This window comes from Podarcis filfolensis (genome assembly GCF_964270895.1).
Source record: "Podarcis filfolensis genome assembly, chromosome: 6".
NCBI classification, from domain to species: Eukaryota; Metazoa; Chordata; class Lepidosauria; order Squamata; family Lacertidae; genus Podarcis; species Podarcis filfolensis.
Window position 1 is genome coordinate 8,178,890 of NC_139609.1, and position 22,004 is coordinate 8,200,893.

The 22,004-nt window shown below is 41.9% G+C and overlaps 2 protein-coding genes and 1 long non-coding RNA gene across 3 annotated transcripts in view; 1 reads left to right on the plus strand and 2 right to left on the minus strand.

The window, feature by feature from the left end:
- Positions 1 to 13,432, minus strand: part of FIRRM (FIGNL1 interacting regulator of recombination and mitosis) — a 32,729-nt gene extending 19,297 nt beyond the window's left edge. The window contains exons 1-8 of the mRNA XM_083621595.1: positions 13,315 to 13,432; positions 11,536 to 11,575; positions 10,618 to 10,706; positions 9,051 to 9,155; positions 3,944 to 4,084; positions 1,790 to 1,952; positions 1,403 to 1,487; positions 553 to 691 (exon numbers count right to left, since the gene is read on the minus strand). Coding sequence (XP_083477721.1) covers positions 553 to 691; positions 1,403 to 1,487; positions 1,790 to 1,952; positions 3,944 to 4,084; positions 9,051 to 9,155; positions 10,618 to 10,706; positions 11,536 to 11,575; positions 13,315 to 13,422 — 870 coding nt within the window. The 5' untranslated portion in view covers positions 13,423 to 13,432. The remainder of the gene's footprint in view (positions 1 to 552; positions 692 to 1,402; positions 1,488 to 1,789; positions 1,953 to 3,943; positions 4,085 to 9,050; positions 9,156 to 10,617; positions 10,707 to 11,535; positions 11,576 to 13,314) is intronic.
- Positions 13,433 to 15,946: 2,514 nt separating this feature from the next.
- Positions 15,947 to 17,125, plus strand: METTL18 (methyltransferase 18, RPL3 N3(tau)-histidine; the record flags this gene model as incomplete). Its single annotated transcript, XM_083621650.1, has 1 exon — positions 15,947 to 17,125. One exon carries the CDS (start codon positions 15,947 to 15,949, stop codon positions 17,039 to 17,041), a length of 1,095 nt encoding a protein of 364 aa, XP_083477776.1. The 3' UTR covers positions 17,042 to 17,125.
- A 3,051-nt stretch (positions 17,126 to 20,176) lies between these two features.
- LOC310765997 lies at positions 20,177 to 21,523 on the minus strand. The gene is made up of 3 exons (XR_014549912.1): positions 21,421 to 21,523; positions 20,863 to 21,276; positions 20,177 to 20,512 (listed from the first exon to the last, which is right to left on the minus strand). It is a non-coding gene; the product is annotated as an uncharacterized lncRNA (long non-coding RNA).
- Positions 21,524 to 22,004: the final 481 nt, after the last annotated feature.

Sequence of the window (22,004 nt, forward strand, 5' to 3'; positions counted from 1 at the left end):
TATGGTACAATTGCCAATAAATTTATTTTAGCTGCATGCATAATTTGAGACGTGTCCTTGGGAATTCTGAAAAACAGTTAATTTGGCTTTTTGATGTTTTACTCACCTTCCATTTTCAGGCCTGCACAACAGATCCTATACCGGTGCTTACTCGACACAATTAGCTTCCATCCAGGAATCCCCCCAGCTATGACTATTAAATTTTCTCATCAAACTCAGGATAAATTAGTGCACTGGAGAACAGCAACAAGATGTGCGTAGCCCATTAAAGTGACAGTCTACATGATGCTCACCATTAGGGGAGCAAGTGTTCCGTAGCTCCTGAGATAGAGATGTCTAAAGAGGTTTTTGTCCATCCCCGCCATTTACTAAAAAGTGGTCAAAAGGAAAGCTAGGATTCTATGGTTCTAAATAGTTTGTGTGCTGCCCAAACATAAGCTACGCTTGTGGCCTGTCTATAGCTCTCAGAAGTTCATGTCCTTGCAACTTTAATCACAATACTATGGAAGTCAATTTCATCCCAAGGTCAGTATGCCTAAAAGTCATATTCACCTCTGTTCCAGACCGCTTCATCTGCTCAGCCAGCTGCAAACAGGACTGGAAAGAAAACAGGACATCCTCACAAAGGCCACTGAGTATATCGGAATGCTTCAAGCTGTTCTTTATCAGAGATTTGTGCTTGAGACTTTGCCTGAAAGGGACAAACTTGTGACAATTCTCAAATTGTCAACAGGCTATTAAGACCATCACACACACACCCCAAATTACTCTCATTAACTCACGTTCGCAACCCGCGTCTGCACACATGTGTGATGCAATTCGGCACTTCTGCACATGACGTCATTTTGTGCTTCTGAGCATGCACCAAAACCTGGAAATAACCTGTTCCGGTACTTCCGGGTTCAGCGCGGTCCATAACCCGAAAACGTGCAACTCACGGCGTTTGCAACCCGAGGTATGGCTGTATATACTTGGCCCAGCAGCAAATCAGCAACCAGCACAGACATCTGAGCCCAGGTGTTACATACTAACAGGTCTGACTCCTGTCAGCAATCGTGCTGCAGCATTCTGTACTAACTGCAGCTTCCAGCTCAAGTGCAAGGGAAGCCCCACACCAGTACATTGTTGTAATCCAGCCTTGAAGCAACCAATGCATGAACTACCATGGCAAGCCTTTAACAGTCCAAGAATGGAAGTTGCTGTCAAACCAACTGCAGTTGTTAAGAGGGACTTCTAGCCACTGAGGCTACCTGAGCCACCAGTGACAGAGCTGGATCCAGAAACAACCCCCGACTGCAAACCTGCTCCTTTGCAGGAGGAGTGCAACCCCATCCAGGGTAGGCAATTCACTAATTTCTCAAAAATGGGAACTACAGATAACATTAATAGAATAAAAACATACCTGATTATGAACTTCCATGTGTTTGCATGAAGTGCATGATCTATGCTGGAAATAGCAGAACAGATCTCCAGCAAAGTATGAACAGCTGTAGAGCAAAGGACAAAAAGTAAATGCAAGGTAAGTTCAGCATATAACATAGCGAACCGTTCAATACAATGAAGATCATTCAATACAACGAAGACCACCATTTCCCTATGTTCACAACAGTAGTTAAGTGATAGCTGCACTTTTAATTGCTTTCATCTCACATTTAGCCCTGAATTTGAGAAGCAGATCATCCTGGACTTATGAGGAACACCAACTTTAACAGAAGGGAATAGGTATGTGGTAGGAGTTTATACATTTGGGAGAGTGGTCTGCTTTAACGTGCATAGTTTGCATACACACCTGATGCTATAATCGCTATACTGTCTTCAGCAGCACAAGAGTTCACAGATACCATCTCTAGCAGTTCCATAAACTGCTTTTGCAAAGCATAGGCCTCCTTAAACAGAGACTGGAGTAAATCCGAAAACAAGTGGAGACACTCACTGTACAACGACTCACTATTCTGTAGCAAAATAAAAAAACGGAAAGAAAGTGAACACATTGTATAGATCAGTGGTGGAAGTAACTAATTCACGACCCAGATCATTTCTCTATTCATATAATCCGTAGCTGCTACAAGATCTCACGACATGCCATACAAGATGTACTCCAAAATTTATCCCAGATAAAACAACAAAGTTTCTTGTGACACCTTACAGACAAACAAACGTATTACTATGGCATAATATACATTTTTTTTTGGGGGGGGGGTTGCTGCAGCAAACTAATACCAGAGGTTCTCCCCTCTGAAAATTATCCTTAAAAAGTATGAGTGCATATCAGGATAGTATTTATTGAACAAAACTGTATTCAGGCTTTCTCAGTATCAATTTCAATAGAAACAAACACTGGAAAATTGTTTGCACCAAGTTACTAATTCTCTAATATCCTTGTGATACCCTGTGAGAATACAGTTGGCAGTTATCTAAAGGGTTGTTTTCCACTGGTAGCACAAGGCTATCAGGTTAGGTTATGGCTCCTCCACCTGGTGGCAGAAGGCAGGGCAAACATTTTGGGAAGAAGGCAGCTCCCCAAATCTAGTTCGCAGACTTGCCAAGCTCTAACAGGTGACAGGACTCAACTTCATACTTACAGAACAAGCAAAAGAGAAAAAGCAAGCATTGGAAAGGCCTATTTAAGAAGGTTCAGATTTGCAGATACTAGAAACAGGAGTATCAAGCTCTAATTTAGGCTTCACTTGTTCAGTCTCAATCTTGAAAGGACTCCAATTTATCTTTCCAAAAATGAAAATTACCTAGTTGTCCTTTCAAATTAAATCTTCCCTCCTCTAATGTAGAGGCCAATTGTCAGGTTTTATGTGATAAAATCTGTTTGTATTGGTCTCATGTTTCCAAGCAAATATCTATTAACTCAGCAGGTTATAGTGTGGTGCTGACAATGTCAAGGTTGCAGGTTCGATCCCCATATAGGACAGCTGCATATTCCTGCATTGCAGCGGGTTGAACTACATGATCCTCAGGGTCCTTTCCAACTCTACAATTCTATGATTCTGTCATATGAGACACACAATATTTCTGTCTCTTCCACTTACCAATAAAAAGGTAAAGGTAAAGGTACCCCTGCCCGTTCGTGCCAGTCTTGCCAGACTCTAGGGTTGTGCGCTCATCTCACTCTATAGGCCGGGAGCCAGCGCTGTCCGCAGACACTTCCAGGTCACGTGGCCAGCGTGACAAGCTGCATCTGGCGAGCCAGCGCAGCACACGGAACGCCGTTTACCTTCCCGCTGGTAAGCGGTCCCTATTTATCTACTTGCACCCGGGGGTGCTTTCGAACTGCTAGGTTGGCAGACGCTGGGACCGAACGACGGGAGCGCACCTCGCCGCGGGGATTCGAACCGCCGACCATGCGATCGGCAAGTCCTAGGTGCTGAGGTTTTACCCACAGCGCCACCCACGTCCCTTCCACTTACCAATAGTAGGCTTCTAATATCGGTTTTGACAAAATATTCCTGTGTTGGCCTGTTACAGATCTCCTTCGGCTTGTCCCTTTGCATTAACAATACTAATTGTGCTGCATCATCAAAATATTGACTTATTTAAAAAATACCCAACCCCCTTCATTTTTATCTACTTTCCCAACTTTTCTGGCTACTTTGGGATTTTTGTCTTTCCATATGAACTTACCTTTTGCCATTCTTTTTTATAACTGAATCCAATCTAGAGACAAGCAGGTTTTGTAATAGAAATAGGATGATGGGAAGGTATGTTCATTTTTATTACGTTAATTCTTCTTAATAATGAATGATTTGCCTTTTCTCAATTTTTCAGATCTTTCTGAACCAAGTTTCGGCAGAGTGTGATAGTTAAATTTGATAGTTAAATTACAAATATTACAGACTTATTGAACTATTTATATTGTAAACCATCCTGTGATCTTCAGATGAAGAGCGGTATAGAAATTTAATTAATAGTGCTAACTATGAAGTTCACCCACCTTGCAGTGTACAAATGTGTTCTTGATTACATGAAGAATGGAAGAGGGAAGACTGTAGACGTGTTCTAAGGGCACAACATCCTGTACAGTACAGATGTGGCGCACAGACCCTGTTAATGCTTCCAACACATGCACCAAAGTCTGTACAACAAAAATATTATTACTGTAAGCATCAATGGAGGTTATATAAACAACAATTCAACACAAATCAGAAGTGTTAAAGATGCCAAAACTGGCTTCTTTCCGGCCACTGCAACCAGCCTTTCAAAATGTTTGAAAAACCGGCCTGGCTTAAGCTCAGCAATGAAGTGGCTATGGCATTGCAGCCTGCCTTAATAAAGTGGTACCTCGGTTTAAGAACAGTCCGGTTTAAGAATGATTTGGTTTACAAATGCCGCAAAACCGGAAATAGTGTCTTGATTTGAGACACGGGTGGCACTGTGGTCTAAACCACTGAGCCTTTCGGGCTTGCTGATCAGGAGGTGGGCGGTTCGAATCCCCACGACAGGGGGGACTGCTCAGTCCCAGCTCCTGCCAACTTAGCATTTCGAAAGCACCCCAAAAGGTGCAAGTAGATAAATAGGTACCGTTCTGGCGCGAAGGTAAACGGCGTTTCCGTGTGCTGCTCTGGTTTCGGTGTTCCGATGCACCAGAAGCAGCTTAGTTATGCTGGCCACATGACCCGAGAAAACTGTCTGCGGACAAATGCCGGCTCCCTCAGCCTGTAAAGTGAGATGAGCGCCGCAACCCCAGAGTCGTTCGTGATTGGACGTAACTGTCAGGGGTCCTTTACCTTCTTACCTTGGTCTAAGAACGGAATCCGAATGGTGGAAGGGCACCGGCAGCGGGAGGCCTCATTAGGGAAAGCACACCTCGGTTTAAGAACGGTTAAAGAACGGTTTAAGAACGGTTACAATTAGCCAAACTAATTGTAAATAATGTGGTTACAGAAGAGTTCAAGATTGAAAAAGGGACACGTCAGGGGTGCCCTATCTCCCCATTACTTTTTATATCGGTCCTGGAGGTTTTGCTTAATATGATTAGGAGGGACCAGTTGGTTAAAGGGATTCAGGTCGGAGCTAAACAATATAAACTGAGAGCATTTGCAGATGACTTAGTACTTACATTGCAAGAGCCAGAAGCTAGCATGAAAAGAGTTTTGGAAATAATTCAAGAGTTTGGTCAAATGGCAGGATTTAAACTGAATAAGTCTAAGACAAAGGTTTTGGAGAAAAATTTGACACAGATAGAAAAGGAAAGGTTCCAGAATGAGACAGGGTTAACTGTGGTTAAAAAAGTGAAATATTTGGGTATAAATATGACAGCTAAAAATGTGAATTTGTTTAAAGATAATTATGAAAAAACTTGGAGAGAAGTGAAAAAAGATTTGGAGATTTGGTCCAACTTAAAGCTTTCCTTGTTAGGCCGTATTGCAGCTATAAAGATGAATGTATTGCCAAGAATGTTGTTTTTGTTCCAAGCATTGCAAATAATTGATAAAATGGATTGTTTCAAGAGGTGGCAAAAAGACATATCTAAATTTGTCTGGCAGGGCAAAAAGCCCAGAATTAAATTTAAGATACTAACGGATTCAAAGGAAAGAGGGGGGTTTGCCCTGCCAGACTTTAAACTTTACTATGAAGCGGCAGCTTTCTGCTGGCTGAAAGAATGGCTACTTCTTGAAAACACAGACATTTTGGATTTGGAAGGTTTTAATAACATTTTTGGGTGGCATGCATATTTGTGGTATGACAAGGTTAAAGCACATAAAAGTTTTAAAAATCATATTGTCAGAAAAGCACTATTAAATGTCTGGGACAGATATAAAGACTTGCTGGAAAATAAGACTCCAAGGTGGCTGTCGCCAATGGAAGCTAAGGCAGTTAAAAAGTTAAATATGGAGTCCAAGTGGCCAAGATACTGGGAAATTTTGGAAAAGGAAGGGGACAAATTGAGATTGCAGAGTTTTGAGAAATTAAAAGGGAAGGTGAGAGACTGGTTCCACTACCATCAAATAAATGAAGCGTTTAAACTGGACAGTAAAATTGGCTTCCAGGTGGAAAAATCAAAACTGGAGACAGAACTGTTAGAACCCAGTACTAAGAATTTGTCCAAAATGTACAATCTGCTGCTGAAATGGAATACACAAGATGAAACGGTTAAATCGGTTATGATTAAATGGGCTCAGGACATTGGTCATAATATCTTGTTTGCTGATTGGGAAAAGTTGTGGACCACCGGGATAAAATTTACGGCATGTAATGCCTTAAGAGAAAACATTATGAAAATGATATATAGGTGGTACATAACCCCAGTCAAGCTTGCAAAGATTTACCATGTGCCTGACAACAAATGTTGGAAATGTAAAGAAACTGAAGGTACATTTTTTCATCTTTGGTGGACTTGCCCGAAGATTAAGGCATTCTGGGAAATGATCTATAATGAACTTAAAAAGGTATTTAAATATACTTTCCCCAAGAAACCAGAGGCCTTTCTCTTGGGTATTGTCGGCCAAGGGGTGTTAAAGACGGATATAACTTTCTTTATGTATGCTACAACAGCAGCTAGAATACTCATTGCGAAGTACTGGAAGACGCAAGAACTACCCACACTGGAAGAATGGCAGATGAAGGTGATAGACTATATGGGCTTGGCAGAAATGACGAGCAGAATCCGAAACCAGGGAAGAGAAGCAGCGCAAGAAGAATGGAAAAAATTCAAGGACTATTTAAAGAAATATTACAAAGTTAATGAAAGTTAGAATGATGTTGGACTGGAAAGTAAATGGTTACTATTAGTAATGGTTAAGACAAGGAGAATAAGGAAATAGTCTAAATTTAAATTAAAATAAGGGAAGATTTGCTGAACAATCGATAAGAATTTGGAATACAGAAAGGGGAGGCATGAGGAAGTCGGGGAAGATAGGATATGAAATTAGGATATGAAATGATACATGTTTTTTGTTTTGTTTTTGTATGTTTATGTTTGTTGTATTGTGTTTATATGGAAAAATAAAAATATTTTTAAAAAAAAAAAAAAAAAAAGAACGGTTTTGGTTTAAGAATGGACTTCCTGATTGGATTAAGTTCGTAAACCGAGGTACCACTGTACTATTGCTGCCACAAGTCCAAAGAGAGGGAGGGGAGGAGACGCAAGTCACACTGTGTCCACCCCTGCTTGTTGTTTTCATTTCTCCACTGACACTCCTCTTCCTCTACATGGCAATAGTGACAGCATTGGAATGCTTTTTAATTTCTCCTGAAAGTCAATAATGAGGGAGAGAGGCAACACTGAGGGCAATCCAAAAACAGAACCACAACAGAGAAGGCTCTGCCAATGCCGGAGGCAGCCCCCTGCTGTGGCACCACCAACGAGGTCTTACCTGCTGGTTGTAGGGTCCAAGATGGTTGATAATGGGGGAGGTGTTCAGGTCCCAAGCTACTCAGGGCTTTGTCTTAATACCCTGAAATGGGCCTAATAGCTCACAGGCAGCCTGTGTAGTACTTTCAGGAACAGTGGCACATATTTCTATTAGGCTCCATTTAAAAGTCTAGCAGCCACAATCTGCACTAGCTGCAACCTCCAGATCGTCTTTAAGCGCAGCTCCATTACAGTATTCCAGGTGGGAGGTCATCAGGGCATGGATAACTGAAGTTGAGCTATCCTGGTTCAGACACAGTCATTGCTGACAAATCTGCCTAAGTCACTTGGGACCATACTAACAAGTTGGAATCCAAGGATATTCCAAAACTACAAACATATTCTTTCAGTGGAGTGCAACCCTTTCCAGAGCAGGTCTTACACCTAATTCCTGGACCTGGGCAACACCACCCCACAGTACCTCTGTCTTATCAGAATTCAGCCTCAGTATATGGGCCCCCATCCAGTCCATCACTGCTTCCAGACACCAGTCTTCACAGCCTCTCTTGATTCCAATGGAATGGAGAGAGCTATCTGCCATCAGCATACTGTTGGCACCAAGTTGCAAATCCCCAGATGACAGCTGCTAGTGGTTTCATATAAACATTAAATAGCATAGGAGACAAAACAGACCCTTAAGGGACCCCGCAGCCCCAAAGCCATGGACCTCGCAACAATCTCCTAGTACATTGGTACCTCAGGTTACATATGCTTCAGGTTACATACTCTGCAGGTTACAGACTCCGCTAACCCAGAAATAGTACCTCGGGTTTGCTTCAGGATGAGAACAGAAATCGTGCTCCGGCGGCGCAGCGGCAGCAGGAGGCCCCATTAGCTAAAGTGGTGCTTCAGGTTAAGAACAGTTTCAGGTTAAGAACGGACCTCCAGAACGAATTAAGTACTTAACCCGAGGTACCACTGTACTGCTTTCTGATACTGACTCTGCAGGTAGCAGCTGAATCAACGAAATACAGTACCTCCAACTCCTACCCTCTTGAATCACTCCAGGACACCATGGTCAATGGGGGCAAAAGTCATTGAGAGGTTAAAGAGAACCAACAGTGTTGTACTCCCCATCTCTCTCCTGATAAAAGGTAAGCAATCACAGCAACCAAGGATATTTCAGTGCCAAAATCAGGTCTGAAACCAGATTGCAATGGATCTAGATAATCTGCTTCCTCCAGGCATACTTGCAGGTGGCTGGCCACCACCCTCTCAATCATCTTGCCCAGGAAGGGAATATTGGGGACTGAAGGGTAGTTTCCTAAAACCTCTGGATTCAGGAGGGATCCACCGCTGCTAACTCCCTCTCATAGTGAGACATTAATCGCTCCCTGGACCCATCCAGCCAATCCCCTCCTACTGGATTTTACCAGACATGATGGGCAGGGATCAAGACGGTTGTCACTGTTGCAGGTGCTGCTGGCATCCTTGGGCCACAACAACTGGAACTGATCCCATAAACTGAAATTTGACCATGCTCTAGGGATCTCCAACAAACCTGAACCAGTTGTAGCATCAAGTTCAACCTCTGTACAATAGAATCAAACATATGCTCACAAATCCTCAAATGACTTGCCATGCATATGCTGGTATACTCCCTCCCAAAATACTGCCAACAATGTGGAAAATATATATATATAATAGGTATCATTCCTGTTGTTAGTTCTAATTCCAGTAGATTTACCTGCAGATGGTTTCTTAATGTTTCACGTAACTCTACATTGTGGCTTGTTACACTTGTGGCTCGGTGGGATAATTCATATATCAAAAGATCAAATAATTGTACGGTCTGTTAGGGAAAAAAGCAGATTTCAATTAAAATAATATCTACAGAAAACCCAATATTGGTGTTCTGTATATTAAATGCAACCAAATTGCACAGCATTGTCATATGTTGGGATGGTTATTATTAACTTCGATGGCTTTTAAGAAGTACAAGAGGAAATCTGGGAGTATAGTGTGATTAGCCATGGCAGTCAAATACAGAACCTCCATTTAAGGAGATAACAGACAACCCTGGAAAAAGCCAAATTCACAATGCCTTGCAAATCTTCCAAGATAACTGAGCATATTTTCAATCTTGGTTAATTATTCTTCTTCCATAATCTAACCACCCAGAGAAGCATTGAAAAATCCATTATGTTTATAATGACACCATCCTATGAGCAGTGACTAAATAAATAACCATGAAATGAAGGTTTTGTAATTATTTTGACATTTCGTCCAAACCAGAAGTGCAACAATTTCTGGATCTGGCAGTCATACCCTTTTTCTTCATTAGTTAACAAAAACCCCAGATTCAGAAGTTTATTTTTATAGATAGCTAAGGTAATATCAGAATGCAGATTGAGGCCTTTTTGTCAACTTAAACAAGCCAATGCTAAACTGTTACCGAAGTGCCAAATCATTTATCAACCATTTTATAGACCCATTTTCTCAACTAAAATGGGGAAAACAGTGGTAAAATCTACTGTAAAATCTCTTCAAAGCAAGCTGCTCACTGACACAAGCCAAGCTCCCATTAAAACAAGTAAATAAAAAATGTATCTTAAAAAATGACATGCTTCTGGAAGACCAGCTCAAGTGTATACCGTATTTTTCGCCCTAGAGGATGCACTTTTTCCCCTACAAAAATGAAGGGGAAATGTGTGTGCGTCCTATGGGGCGAATGCAGGCTTTCGCTGAAGCCTGGAGAGAGAGAGGGGTCAGTGCGCACCAACCCCTCTCGCTCTCCAGGCTTCAGGAAGCTATCCGCAAGCCTTGGGAGCCCGCGGGAGTTCCCGCCGGGCTCCCTAGGCTTGTGGATAGCAGCCTGCACCCCGAAGCCTGGGACTCACTGAGCAGCGTGCCCCAGGCTTCGGGCAGATATCCGCAAGCCTGGGGAGCCCGCAGGATTTCCCACCGGGCTCCCTAGGCTTGCGGATAGCAGCCTGCATCCCGAAGCCTGGGGCGCGCTGAGCAACGCATGCCGGGCTTCGGGCAGATAGCCGCAAGCCTGGGGAGCCCGCGGGAGTTCCCGCCGGGCTCCCAAGGCTTGCAGATAGCAGCCTGTTCTGGGGGCTGGGGTCGGGGGAAGCTCAGGCTTCCCTTGCCCCAGCCCCTGGGGGGGAAATAAAAAATTATTCCTTTGTTCCCCCCCAAAAAAAAACTAGGTGCGCCCTATAGGGCGAAATATACGGTAAATAACAGTAGGCAAGTGTGAATACTCAGCATTCTTAACACACACTTGCTGGTTCAAAATAGTGTCATACCTTTGGTAGTATTTTAGAGAAAAATGCTTGCTCCAGCTCAGAAAGATTGATGCGGGGTAGAAACTGCTCTGTCAAGATCCTTAAGACACCTGGGAATGAAAAAAATTAAGAAAGTAAACCCACAATACTAAAAGGGGGAAATCATTCTCTTTTCTTTCTTTTTTAAAAAAAGACCCATTAAAAAAACACATTTATTTAATATTAAAACAAATCGTTAATTCCCCACAAAATCAAGAGTTACACTACAGTTTTATCAACTGCCATAATACTCCATTCTCATTATTTTGCGGCATTTGTTTGCACAAAGCCTTGTCTGTACATACTCAACATTGTGAGAACTGAAACTATAGCCATAGATCTTTATAGCTTGTAAAGGGAGAGTAAGGTATCAAAGATGGACCCAAGGATCAAGCAGTTTCCGAACACCTACAAGCAATAAATGCGGGTTTCTGGTGCAGAAGGATTGTGGTGGGAAACTAGGAAAAAAGCTGAAGGTGCCAAACCAAGTCTGTTACCCTGCTCCCCAGCATGACGTAACAAAACTGTGTCATGCAACTTTAGTGGGGCTTCTTCACTGGGGCAAAACTCCTAACTAACCAAGAGGCACAATTTCAGTGCATTTTGCCAACCAAGGTGGATGTGACTAAGCCGCATCCCATGTTCATGTCTGAAGGAGACATTTCCTGTACAATCACCACCAAAACAGGGAAGTAAATCCAATGCTTTCCCCCCTAAAACAAATGTTTAGGGGTACTCTTTTTGACTCAAGAAAATCACTATTTTATAGTGCAAATCGGGGAAAATAAATACAGTAAATGGACAAAAGTACAAAGATTCACAAAATGTTTAGGGGTATGCGTACCCCAGAAAAAAAAGGACTGAGTAAATCTAACTGAAGTTTGCACAGCATTTACTTACCGATACGCTGGGTCCAGCTATCAGATGTCTGATACATAGAGTACAAATACTAAGGAAAAACTGCATACTTATGCTGACAGATAAAAGGCTGGCTCAAAACTACAGTCTTTTATCAACTTTCCCTCTGCTGCAAGGGAACAAAGGTACTTGTTGAATTCACATGGCACGCCAATGGCTGTTTCCTATTGCGTTCCAACTGTACAGAATGGCACTATACTCTAAAGTTGTTGCTGTTATTAACTAAATTTATACAGATGAGATATATAGTAGTAGTAGTCAAAAAAATAATTTATTATTTATACCCCACTCATCTGACTATATAGATATGGAGAGAGAGAGACTGCCCTTCATCCCAAAAAACACAGGGCAGCTTTGTAGTATTAAAAAAACACACAAGGTAACAAAACACGGCTGCCCCAGGACGATGTTGCATCTGAAAGGGTGCAGTAGTGACCTTGAACATTTTCCTTGGGGTCAGATTCTTGGATTTTTAAACTACTATTTTTAAGTGATTGCCTCCCCCCTCTACGTTTATAAGCTGTTCTTATTTCTAACCTGAGACTGAAAGGGCGCGGTAGCGACTTGGAGCATTTTCCTTGGGGTCATATTTTGGATTTTTTTAATTATTACTTTTAAGCGATTGCCTCCCCCCACCCCTTTACGTTTTCAAGCTGTTCTTATTTCTAACCTGAGTCTCCAAAGTAGTGACTTGGAGCATTTTCCTTGGGGGTCATATTTTGGATTGTTTTAATTATTATTTTTAAGCGATTGCCTTCGCCCCTCCCCCTTTACCTTTTCAAGCTGCTCTTATTTCTAACCTGAGTCTTAAAAGGGCGCAGTAGCGACCTTGAGCATTCTCCTTGGGGGTCATATTTTAGATTTATTTTTTTTAAACGATTGCCTTCCAAACCCCCCCTCCCCCTTTTCAAGCCATTTAGGGAAGCTTTTAATGTTTAACAATTATATTAATATTTTGTTGGAAGCCGCCCAGAGCGGCTGGGGAAACCCAGCCAGATGGGCGGGGTATAAATAATAAAGTATATTATTATTATTATTATTATTATTATTATTATTATTATATTACTAACCTGAGTCGCGGGGGGGACACGGGGACTGCGGGGTAGAAATACATTAAATATATATTTTTTTATATATAAGATGTTTATTAAAATTTCCCATTTTATACAAAGAAAAATTAAAAAGAAAAAATAATAAAAACACATAAAGTTCATAACTTATTTTTCAATAACATATTTCCCTGACCTCCTCATACCTCCCCTTCTTGTATTCCAGTTCAAATTGTTTATCCAGCAAATCCTTATCTCCTAGCATTACAATTAAACCCCTTATTTTCTATCCATCTTCTTAAATTATTGTAACTTAAACTCTTACTAATATACAAAGAAAAAAAGGACCATTTTTTTCATATTCTTGTGCCATTACAGCTAGAAACCACTTAATTTCAATCCAACATCACTCAGCATTCATTAATATTGCAATATTTTTGCAAGTAGTCCTTGAATTTCTTCCATTCTTCTTCTGCCGACTCTTCTCCCTGGTCACGGATTCTGCCGGTCATTTCCATTAAATATATATATATTTTTAAAGAATATATATATATTTTGAAAGGGTGAGGAGGCCCACGGGAGTCCCGGGCCACGAAGAGGGATGGAAGGACCCCACAGATTATGGTGGGTGGGATGAGGGGCGTTTATGAGGGGGGGTCTTTCACAAACAGAGAGACACGCTCTCCGCTTCTTCCCCGCCAAGAAAGGATATGATGAGGCGGGGCAAGGCCGTGGGGAGTTGGCCGAGGCCCAGCTCCTCGGCCCGGCCCTCCACCTCCGACAGCGGCGGCGGCAGCGTCTCGGGCTCCACCTGCGACATGATGGCGACGGCCTGGGATTCCCCTCAGGCGGCGGCTTCGAAGATTCCCCTCAGGCGGCAGCGACGGCGCCGCTCGAATCCGGCGCCCTGGAAGATGAGGCCCAGCCCCTTTCTCGGCATCCCGTCAGGCCTCGCGAGGAAGGAAGGAAGGAAGGAAGGCGGGGACGACGACGACGGCGGAGAGGGCCGCGCGCGCGCGGAGCTGAGGCGGCAGCGGAGCCACGCGAGGCCGGCGGGGAAAGAGGCGCCTGGGAGTTAAGGGGAGAAATTCCGGCGGGGCAGGCAGGCCTCGCCCCAAAGCCCGCTTTCCCGGCGCTGCCAGTCTTCCTCTTCCTTTTTTAAATAAAAGCCCAACTTGCTGGGCCCAGGTTGTGAACGACGACTTTCAAGCCCCCACCCGAGCCTCCAGTTGCCAAAATTGTGAGGGGTGGGAAATGAACAGCGCAAAACCTTGAAACGCCTCAGTTTCCCGTCCTTGCCTTTCGGTTACTTCCTGTGGCCGCCCCAGAAAAGGTTATTTCGCCCCTTGCTTAGAGCTTTTCCTAGAAAGGAGCTCGCTAGAAAGAGGAATACTGTATGCATTTCCTAAATAAGGTGCAGCTGTGGCTGTAAGATATATCTATCTATCTATATCTATATAGAATTTTTAATGTATGATTTTCATTTATATGCATTTGCGAAAAAATTTCAGTTATGTGCATTTCAGTAATTTTACAGGCCTAATATTTCGACCCTCGACTTCCTCCTCTTTCTGCAGTTCCTTAAATTAATTATTTTTACATTTCCGGCGCACTCCAAATTAACTTGTTCATTTATTCCTCTGCTTTAAATATATGCTCTTAGGAAACTGCAGGTCATTACGATGTGTGAGATATAAATGTTACATACATTTCAATAATGTTAAAATCCTAACGTTTTGACCATCGACTTCCTCTTTTTGCGGTTCCTTAAATTTATTTATTTTTACATTTCTGGCGTATTCCAAATTAACTTGTTCATTTATTCCTCTGCTTTATTCCTCTTAGGAAACTGCAGGTCATTTCGACGTGTGAGATATAAATGTAAGTGCGTTTTCACATGCATGGCATGTATCTACAGTCTATTTCATAATCACGTAATAATAATTCTAACGTATGGATTTGCTCTTCGAAATATAGAAGATCATTGATCCGCTTTGCGTATTATTCTATATCTCAACTTTTGCAGCGGCTTTCCTGGATTTCAGACAGAGGCCTTTAACAGTCTTAACACTTTGGGATGTCTGAGATTTGAACTTGAGACCTTCCGCATGCAAAGCATGTGCTAAAACCCCTGAGCTACATTCATCCCTCTACCCCCCCCCCAAAGTTCAAAGTCAAGAGGTGCTGCTTTAGCTGGCCCAAACTTCAAACTCGCACCACTCCTCAGTTGGCAAGAAATAATAGCTTCATCAACTCTGAATCTCAGAAATTGGAAAAAGGATTTCCAGATAGGGATTCTAGGTTGACTCAGGCCCTGAAATGCAGGGGGCATATCTGGGAATTAAGAAGGTGGTGCCTTGCAGATAAAGGATTCGGAGCACAGCCCTGCAAGAGAAGGCTTTGGTGACATGGTGTGAAGCCCCTGGAGAGGGTGCAAAGAATCTGGCTGAACCTTGAAAGGTTTGGGCAGAGTCTCGGTCACGGAACCCACAAACATATTGCTTCTCAGACTTGGAGTGTTAGGGCAACCAAGAGTTGCTCACAGTTCTTTCCCACCTCGCTGATGAAACAAACAAGTTAGACAAACAGAAGCCAGAAACATTTGTGGGGTTTGGGGGGTTTTTTTGCAATTGGGGTGTATGTAAGAGTATTTTCACATAGTATTAAAGATGCTGGTGGAGAATGTGGTCACAAACTGATGCCAAATGGGTTAACAGCATACTTAATACTGCTCTTTGCTGTCCGCATAAGCTGAAACGTAATACTTCTGAAAGCAAAGGCATCTGATTGAAGTTGGTTTGGACAAACCTGTCCCCACAAAATAAAAGGACATATTCTGTCTATAATAGTTTGTTTGCTTTGAACAGGGCTTCATAAATTTCCTCCCAGCTGGAGGGAGAGCAGCAAAGAGCAGTGTTGGGGACTTTGGGGTACATTTTAACCATCCTCAGCTATCCTATCTCAACATTGTGAAAAACAGTAGGAGTATTTTTATATATAGTAATGTTTATTAATTTAATTTAGACCTCCTTCACTGGGAGAGCCCAGTGCACCAAACAGGATACACAATATAAAAACAAAGGAAAAACATTCTAAAACTCTTAACAATATTTTTTAAAAAAATGCTATTATCTCTTTACTCTGTCAACTACATTTCTTTTTTCTTTTTAAAGGAGGCTTTTATTCAAAGAAGTAGTGGAGTCTTCATTGTAGAAGATCTTACGGTGAAGACTAGACTGGATCGGAAAACTTCCTATCAGCACAGCACAGCCTACTTCCTTTGGAGTGTCTTCGCGCTTCATGCTTTGCATATAAACTCTTAATTTTACCTGCCTTACAGGAAAATGGCATTTCAGTTCAACTTCTCTATTGACAGTGCAGCAGAAAACGGAATAGAGGCAGTTGGGAATGGAATGCAGGAATTGGTACAGGAGTCTCTTGTCATTTTGGACAAGCAAGAGAACACTACAGGAAAGAGTAAGGAGGTTTCTTCAGAAGAAACAATATTAAACCAGGAGGATTTATCAGAAATCCCTGCTAATGTGGCAGGCAACAGCTTTTTGAGTAAAAGCAGCATTATGCCTAAAGAAGGCTTGTGCCTTAAACGTGCCAAAGAACATAATCTCCCTCAAGATTTCCAGAAATTGTTTAAAAACAAAGTCGTGGGGACCCTCCTTCCAGGTACACGCTATGCAAATATTTCTGTGGTGGAGACAGCACCCTCTGAAAACGCTGTTGGGGAAGACATTGTGTCACAAAGTGTTTCTTCTCATTCTGACCTAATCACAGGTGTCTATGAAGGAGGTCTGAAGATCTGGGAGTGCACCTTTGATCTCATGGATTATTTGTCAGAAGCTGAAATTCAGTTTGCACACAAGTTGGTTTTGGACCTTGGCTGTGGGGCCGGGTTGCTGGGAATAGTTGCATTAAAACGAAATGCCGAACAGGTCCATTTTCAGGACTATAACAGCACTGTGATTGAAGAACTAACCATGCCTAATGTATTGGTCAACTGTGCTAATCAGGGTGATGATGTTGAAGAAAATACTGAGCTTTCTCTGAAACAATGTCTAAATAAGGTCATTACCCAAGACTTGTTTTCTAAATGCAAATTCTTTTCAGGGGAATGGTCAGAGTTTAGTAATCTTCTATTAAATGGCAGTAAGCCTTTAGCAAAATATGATCTCATACTCACCTCTGAGACTATTTATAATCCAGATTACTATGAGACTTTTCATGAAACACTTTTAAAATTACTGAGAACAAATGGGTGTGTTTATTTAGCTAGCAAAGCACATTACTTTGGATGTGGAGGTGGGGTCCACCTTTTTACAAAATTTATTGAAAAGAAAAATGTGTTTAAGTCTAGAATTGTTAAAGTTATTGACAAAGGGCTAAAGCGTTTCATTGTTGAGCTGGTTTTTAAGAAATCCTGTTAACGTGCTCAATGTGTTAGTAAATACTTTATTGTTGTTTTGCTTTCATGCTGCTCTTACAGTAAATTGCTAACACATTTTTCTTGATTTATGGTTGTGAATTTGTTCCCTGATCCTATTGCTTCTGCATCTACAGAGTCTTTGCTAGAAATTATATTCTTTTTTTTAAAAAAAAAACAGTTTTGAGATCATTTGTTCTGAATACACAATGCTTTCTTGATGTCTGCAAGATCTCTTTTGTTGACTGAACTTGGTCCAACAATTTTTTTGTTTATTTATTGATATCTCAATACATATACAGTGGTACCTCGGGTTACATACACTTCAGGTTACATACGCTTCAGGTTACAGACTCCGCTAACCCAGAAATAGTACCTCGGGTTAAGAACTTTGCTTCAGGATGAGAACAGAAATCGCGTGGCGGCGGTGCAGCAGCAGCAGCAGCAGGAGGCCCCATTAGCTAAAGTGGTGCTTCAGGTTAAGAACACTTTCAGGTTAAGAACGGACCTCCGGAACGAATTAAGTACGTAACCAGAGGTACCATTGTACAAAATGTTTACATAAATTACATATACATTATACTTGTAAATTCACATTTTTCATTTCATTATGTATCAACATTTAGTCATTTATTACTTCTTGTCTTTACCCTATGTCTTCCCTCAACCCATGCGTAACTTCCTAATTTTTATTTTATACCTTTATTATTGTGATTGTATTCTTGTATCTTAATAATTAAACATACATGCTTTTATATCTATTTAAATTCACTTTGTGAGATCAGTCTATACATATCAATTAATTTTTGTTGGAGCATCTTTTAATCATGTATTCGTCTACACACTTCCATTCCTGTTTGGGATTTTGGTTAGATTGCATTCTAATTGTTGCCGTCATTTTTGCTAATTCAATCATTTCAAAAAAATTATGTTGCCAATCTGCCACTGATGGTACATCTTCTGATTTCCAATTTTTAGCAACCAATAACCTAGCAGCAGTGGCTGCATATAGAAAAATTCTCTTCATGTCTTTGGGGATGTCATTTGTTACAATTCCTAAAAGGAATGCTTCCAGCTTTTTACCAAGTGTTATTCTGAACATTCTTTTCAATTCCTCATGTATATTCCCCCCCCCCCAAAATTAATTTTATCACATCCCCACCAGACATGATACAAAGATCCCTCTAATACCTTACATCTCCAACACAAATTCGATGTTAATTTATAAATTTTGGCTAGTTTTACAGGGGTTAAATACCACCTGTAAAACATCTTCATAATATTTTCTTTGATAGTAATACATGTGGTGAAATTAATATCTGATTTCCAAAGTTTTCCCCATTGATCTAATGGAATCGCGTATCTGAAATCCTGTCCCCACTTGATCATTACTTCTTTAATTTGTTCATCTTTGAGTTCCCATTCAAGTAGTAAATTATACGTTTTTGATAGATTCTTTTTGGAATTTTTCAAGAGTTCTAACTGGAATTTTTATTCTTCTTTTTGGAAACCATTTTTATTATCAGAGTTAAATTTATCATATAATTGATGATATTGTAGCCAAGTGGTACAAAACTGTTTAAGTTCTTCATAGGGTTTCAGTTTTAGTTGTCCTTGCTCTTCCTTTAAGAGTTGCTTGTACGTTACTCCTAATTTTTCCATATTATTTTTTATTGATATCATTTCAAGTGGAACTGCCCAACGGGGGTTTTTGGCTCTAGTAACCTGTGATATTTCCTCCATACTTGGATAAGAGAGCTTCTTATTATATGGTTCATAAATCCTTGATGGACCTCTGTCTTATTATCTAGGAGATATGCATATCTCCCAACAATATTTTTTTTACCTATTTTGTCTAGATTGACACTGCTTCTACAATAATGTTGTATGCATATGTTCAAATCAAATGAACACATAGATTCATTTTACACAAAGGTAAATCTAGCCAGGAGTACCAAGGCAGATGCATTTGTAAGCAGAGCTAAATAGTAACAGCTGTCCTATGTGTCCTTTGCCAATGATAATCAAGAGTATGCTAATATTTTTGCTCAAGCTTCTGCTAGAGATGTGGATTCCCCTCACAGCTACAATTGCCTGGGAAGAAGGGATGGTTGCTAAAGTACAGTACTGCTTTATATAGTGAAGATGAAGCTTCAGTGCTCAGTGTTTTATGAGCCCCTCTGGGAACACATACGTGGAAAAGCTGCAAACAACTTGCAGTACTAATAATTGGTTCTTTTTCTTTTCTTTTTACACACAGCCCTGATGGCCTGCATGCATGTGCCATCAGTCTTCTACAGTTCTCAGCATGTTCAGTCCCTCTTCCCAAGGAGCTCTGGGAAGGGAATAGAGATTTCTTAACCATACTCAGCATCTTGAACAGACTACAATTCCCAGGATTTTAGGGGGAAGCCATGACTTTATAATGGTATACGTTCTTTTAATGTATATTGTGGATAGAACCGTAGTGATGGTGGCATTTTCTCCACACCCACTTTTGATGGCCTTTGAGCAAGACTTGAGCCCCCTTTTTATATTATGCCGGCAGTGTAATAATAATAATAATAATAATAATAATAATAATAATAATAATAATTTATTATTTATACCCCGCCCATCTGGCTGAGTTTCCCCAGCCACTCTGGGCGGCTTCCAATCAAGTGTTCAAAACAATACAGCATTAAATATTAAAAACTTCCCTAAACAGGGCTGCCTTCAGATGTCTTTTAAAGAGAAGATAGCTGCTTATTTCCTTGACATCTGATGGGAGGGCGTTCCACAGGGCGGGCGCCACTACTAAGAAGGCCCTCTGTCTGGTTCCCTGTAACTGCGCTTCTTGCAATGAGGGAACCACCAGAAGGCCCTCGGAGCTGGACCTCAGTGTCCGGGCTGAATGATGGGGGTGGAGACGCTCCTTCAGGTATACCGGGCTGAGGCCGTTTCAACCCAATATCAAGGAGGAAAGACATCAGGAATGATCTTAGAGAAGCAACTGTTGCTGCCCATGAAAGTGAGAAAGGTTATAAAGCCATCTCCAACCAAGCAGGCTGGGCGCCATTACCCCGCAATCCTGGGCTGCTACCTGGGGGGGGAGGGAGCCGCAATACTTTGCTGGTGGTGTAAGGTCAGGAATATAAGCCGCACTTTAACTTTTCACGATCGGAATTTGGGGGGGGAAGTGCAGCTTATATCTGGGTCAATACAGTACATCTCAGGCTCTATAGGCCTCAGCATGTTAAATTTTAAAGTTCATGACAGTACAATTGGAAAAAGATGGAACCAGTATGGCTTACTTGGAAGGACTGTCAGGAGAAAGCCTCTCTCTAAAAAGGAACATGGCAACAAGGCTTTGGTTTGCAAAGTTGCATCTGAGCAAACAACAAGACTTCTGGAACAATGCCCTTTGGACAGACGAAAACAAGATGAAGATACTCGGCAATAATGCACAGCGCCACATTTGGCAACGCAGGTGGCGCTGTGGGTTAAACCACAGAGCCTAGGGCTTGCCGATCAGAAGGTCGGCGGTTCGAATCCCCGCGATGGGGTGAGCTCCCGTTGCTCGGTCCCAGCTCCTGCCAACCTAGCAGTTCGAAAGCATGTCAAAGTGCAAGAAGATAGATAGGTACCACTCCGGCGGGAAGGTAAAAGGTGTTTCCGTGCACTGCTCTGGTTCGCCAAGGGTCATGCTGGCCACATGACCCGGAAGCAATATGCTGGCTCCCTCAGCCAATAAAGCGAGATGAGCGCTGCAACCCCAGAGTCGGCCTAATGGTCAGGGGTCCCTTTACCTTTACCTTTGGCAAAAACCAAACAGCATATCAGCACAATCACCTCATTCCAACTGTCAAGCACGGTGGTGGAGGGGTAGTGATTCTGGCTTGTTTTGCAGCCACAGGACCTGGGAACCTTGCAGTCATTGAGTCAGCCATGAACTCCTCTGTACTGTATACCAAAGTATTCTAGAGTCAATGTGACGGCAGCTGAAGCTTGGATGAAATTGGGCCATGCAACAGGACAAGGAGCCCAAGCACACCAGCAAATCTACAACAGAACGGCTGGAAAATAAAAGAATCAAGGTGTCGCAATGGCCCAGTCAAAGTCCAGACCTCAACCTAATTGAAATGTTGTGGTGGGACCTTAAGAGAGCTGCGCATAAACAAATACGATGGCACAAACCTCAATGAACTGAAGCAACTTGAAGAAGAGTGTGCCAAAATTCTTCCACAATAATGTGAGAGACTGATAAAACCAGGCATGGCCAAACTCGGCCCTCCAGCTGTTTTGGGACTACAACCCCGATCATCATTAGCTAACAGGACCAATGGTCAGGGATGATGGGAATTGTAGTCCCAAAACAGCTGGAGGGCCAAGTTTGGCCACCACTGAATAAAACCATACAGAAAACGATTCCTTCAAGTTATTGCTGCTAAAGCTGGTTCTGCAACCTATTGAATCATAAGGTGTACGTAGTTTTTCACACATGGCGTCTCCATTTTGGCTTTATTTCTGTTAAATAAATCATGGCACAGTGTGATATGTGTTGTTGTTCATCCGAGGTTCTATTTACCTAATTTAATACCTGCCAAGGAACAGGTGATTGTTATGTCCTCATATGTAAAACCACAGAATTCAAAAAGGGAGTGCTTTCTTTTTCCCATGACTGTAGTTTTTACTTTGTACTGTGTGAAGAAGTACAGTGGTACCTCGGGTTAAGTACTTAATTTGTTCTGGAGGTCCGTACTTAACCTGAAACTGTTCTTAACCTGAAGCACCACTTTAGCTAATGGGGCCTCCCGCTGCCGCCGCGCCACTGGAGCACGATTTCTGTTCTCATCCTGAAGCAAAGTTCTTAACCCAAGGTACTACTTCCAGGTTAGCGGAGTCTGTAACCTGAAGCGCATGTAACCTGAAGCGTATGTAACCCGAGATACCACTGTATTAGGATAGCATTTATTGAACAAAACTGT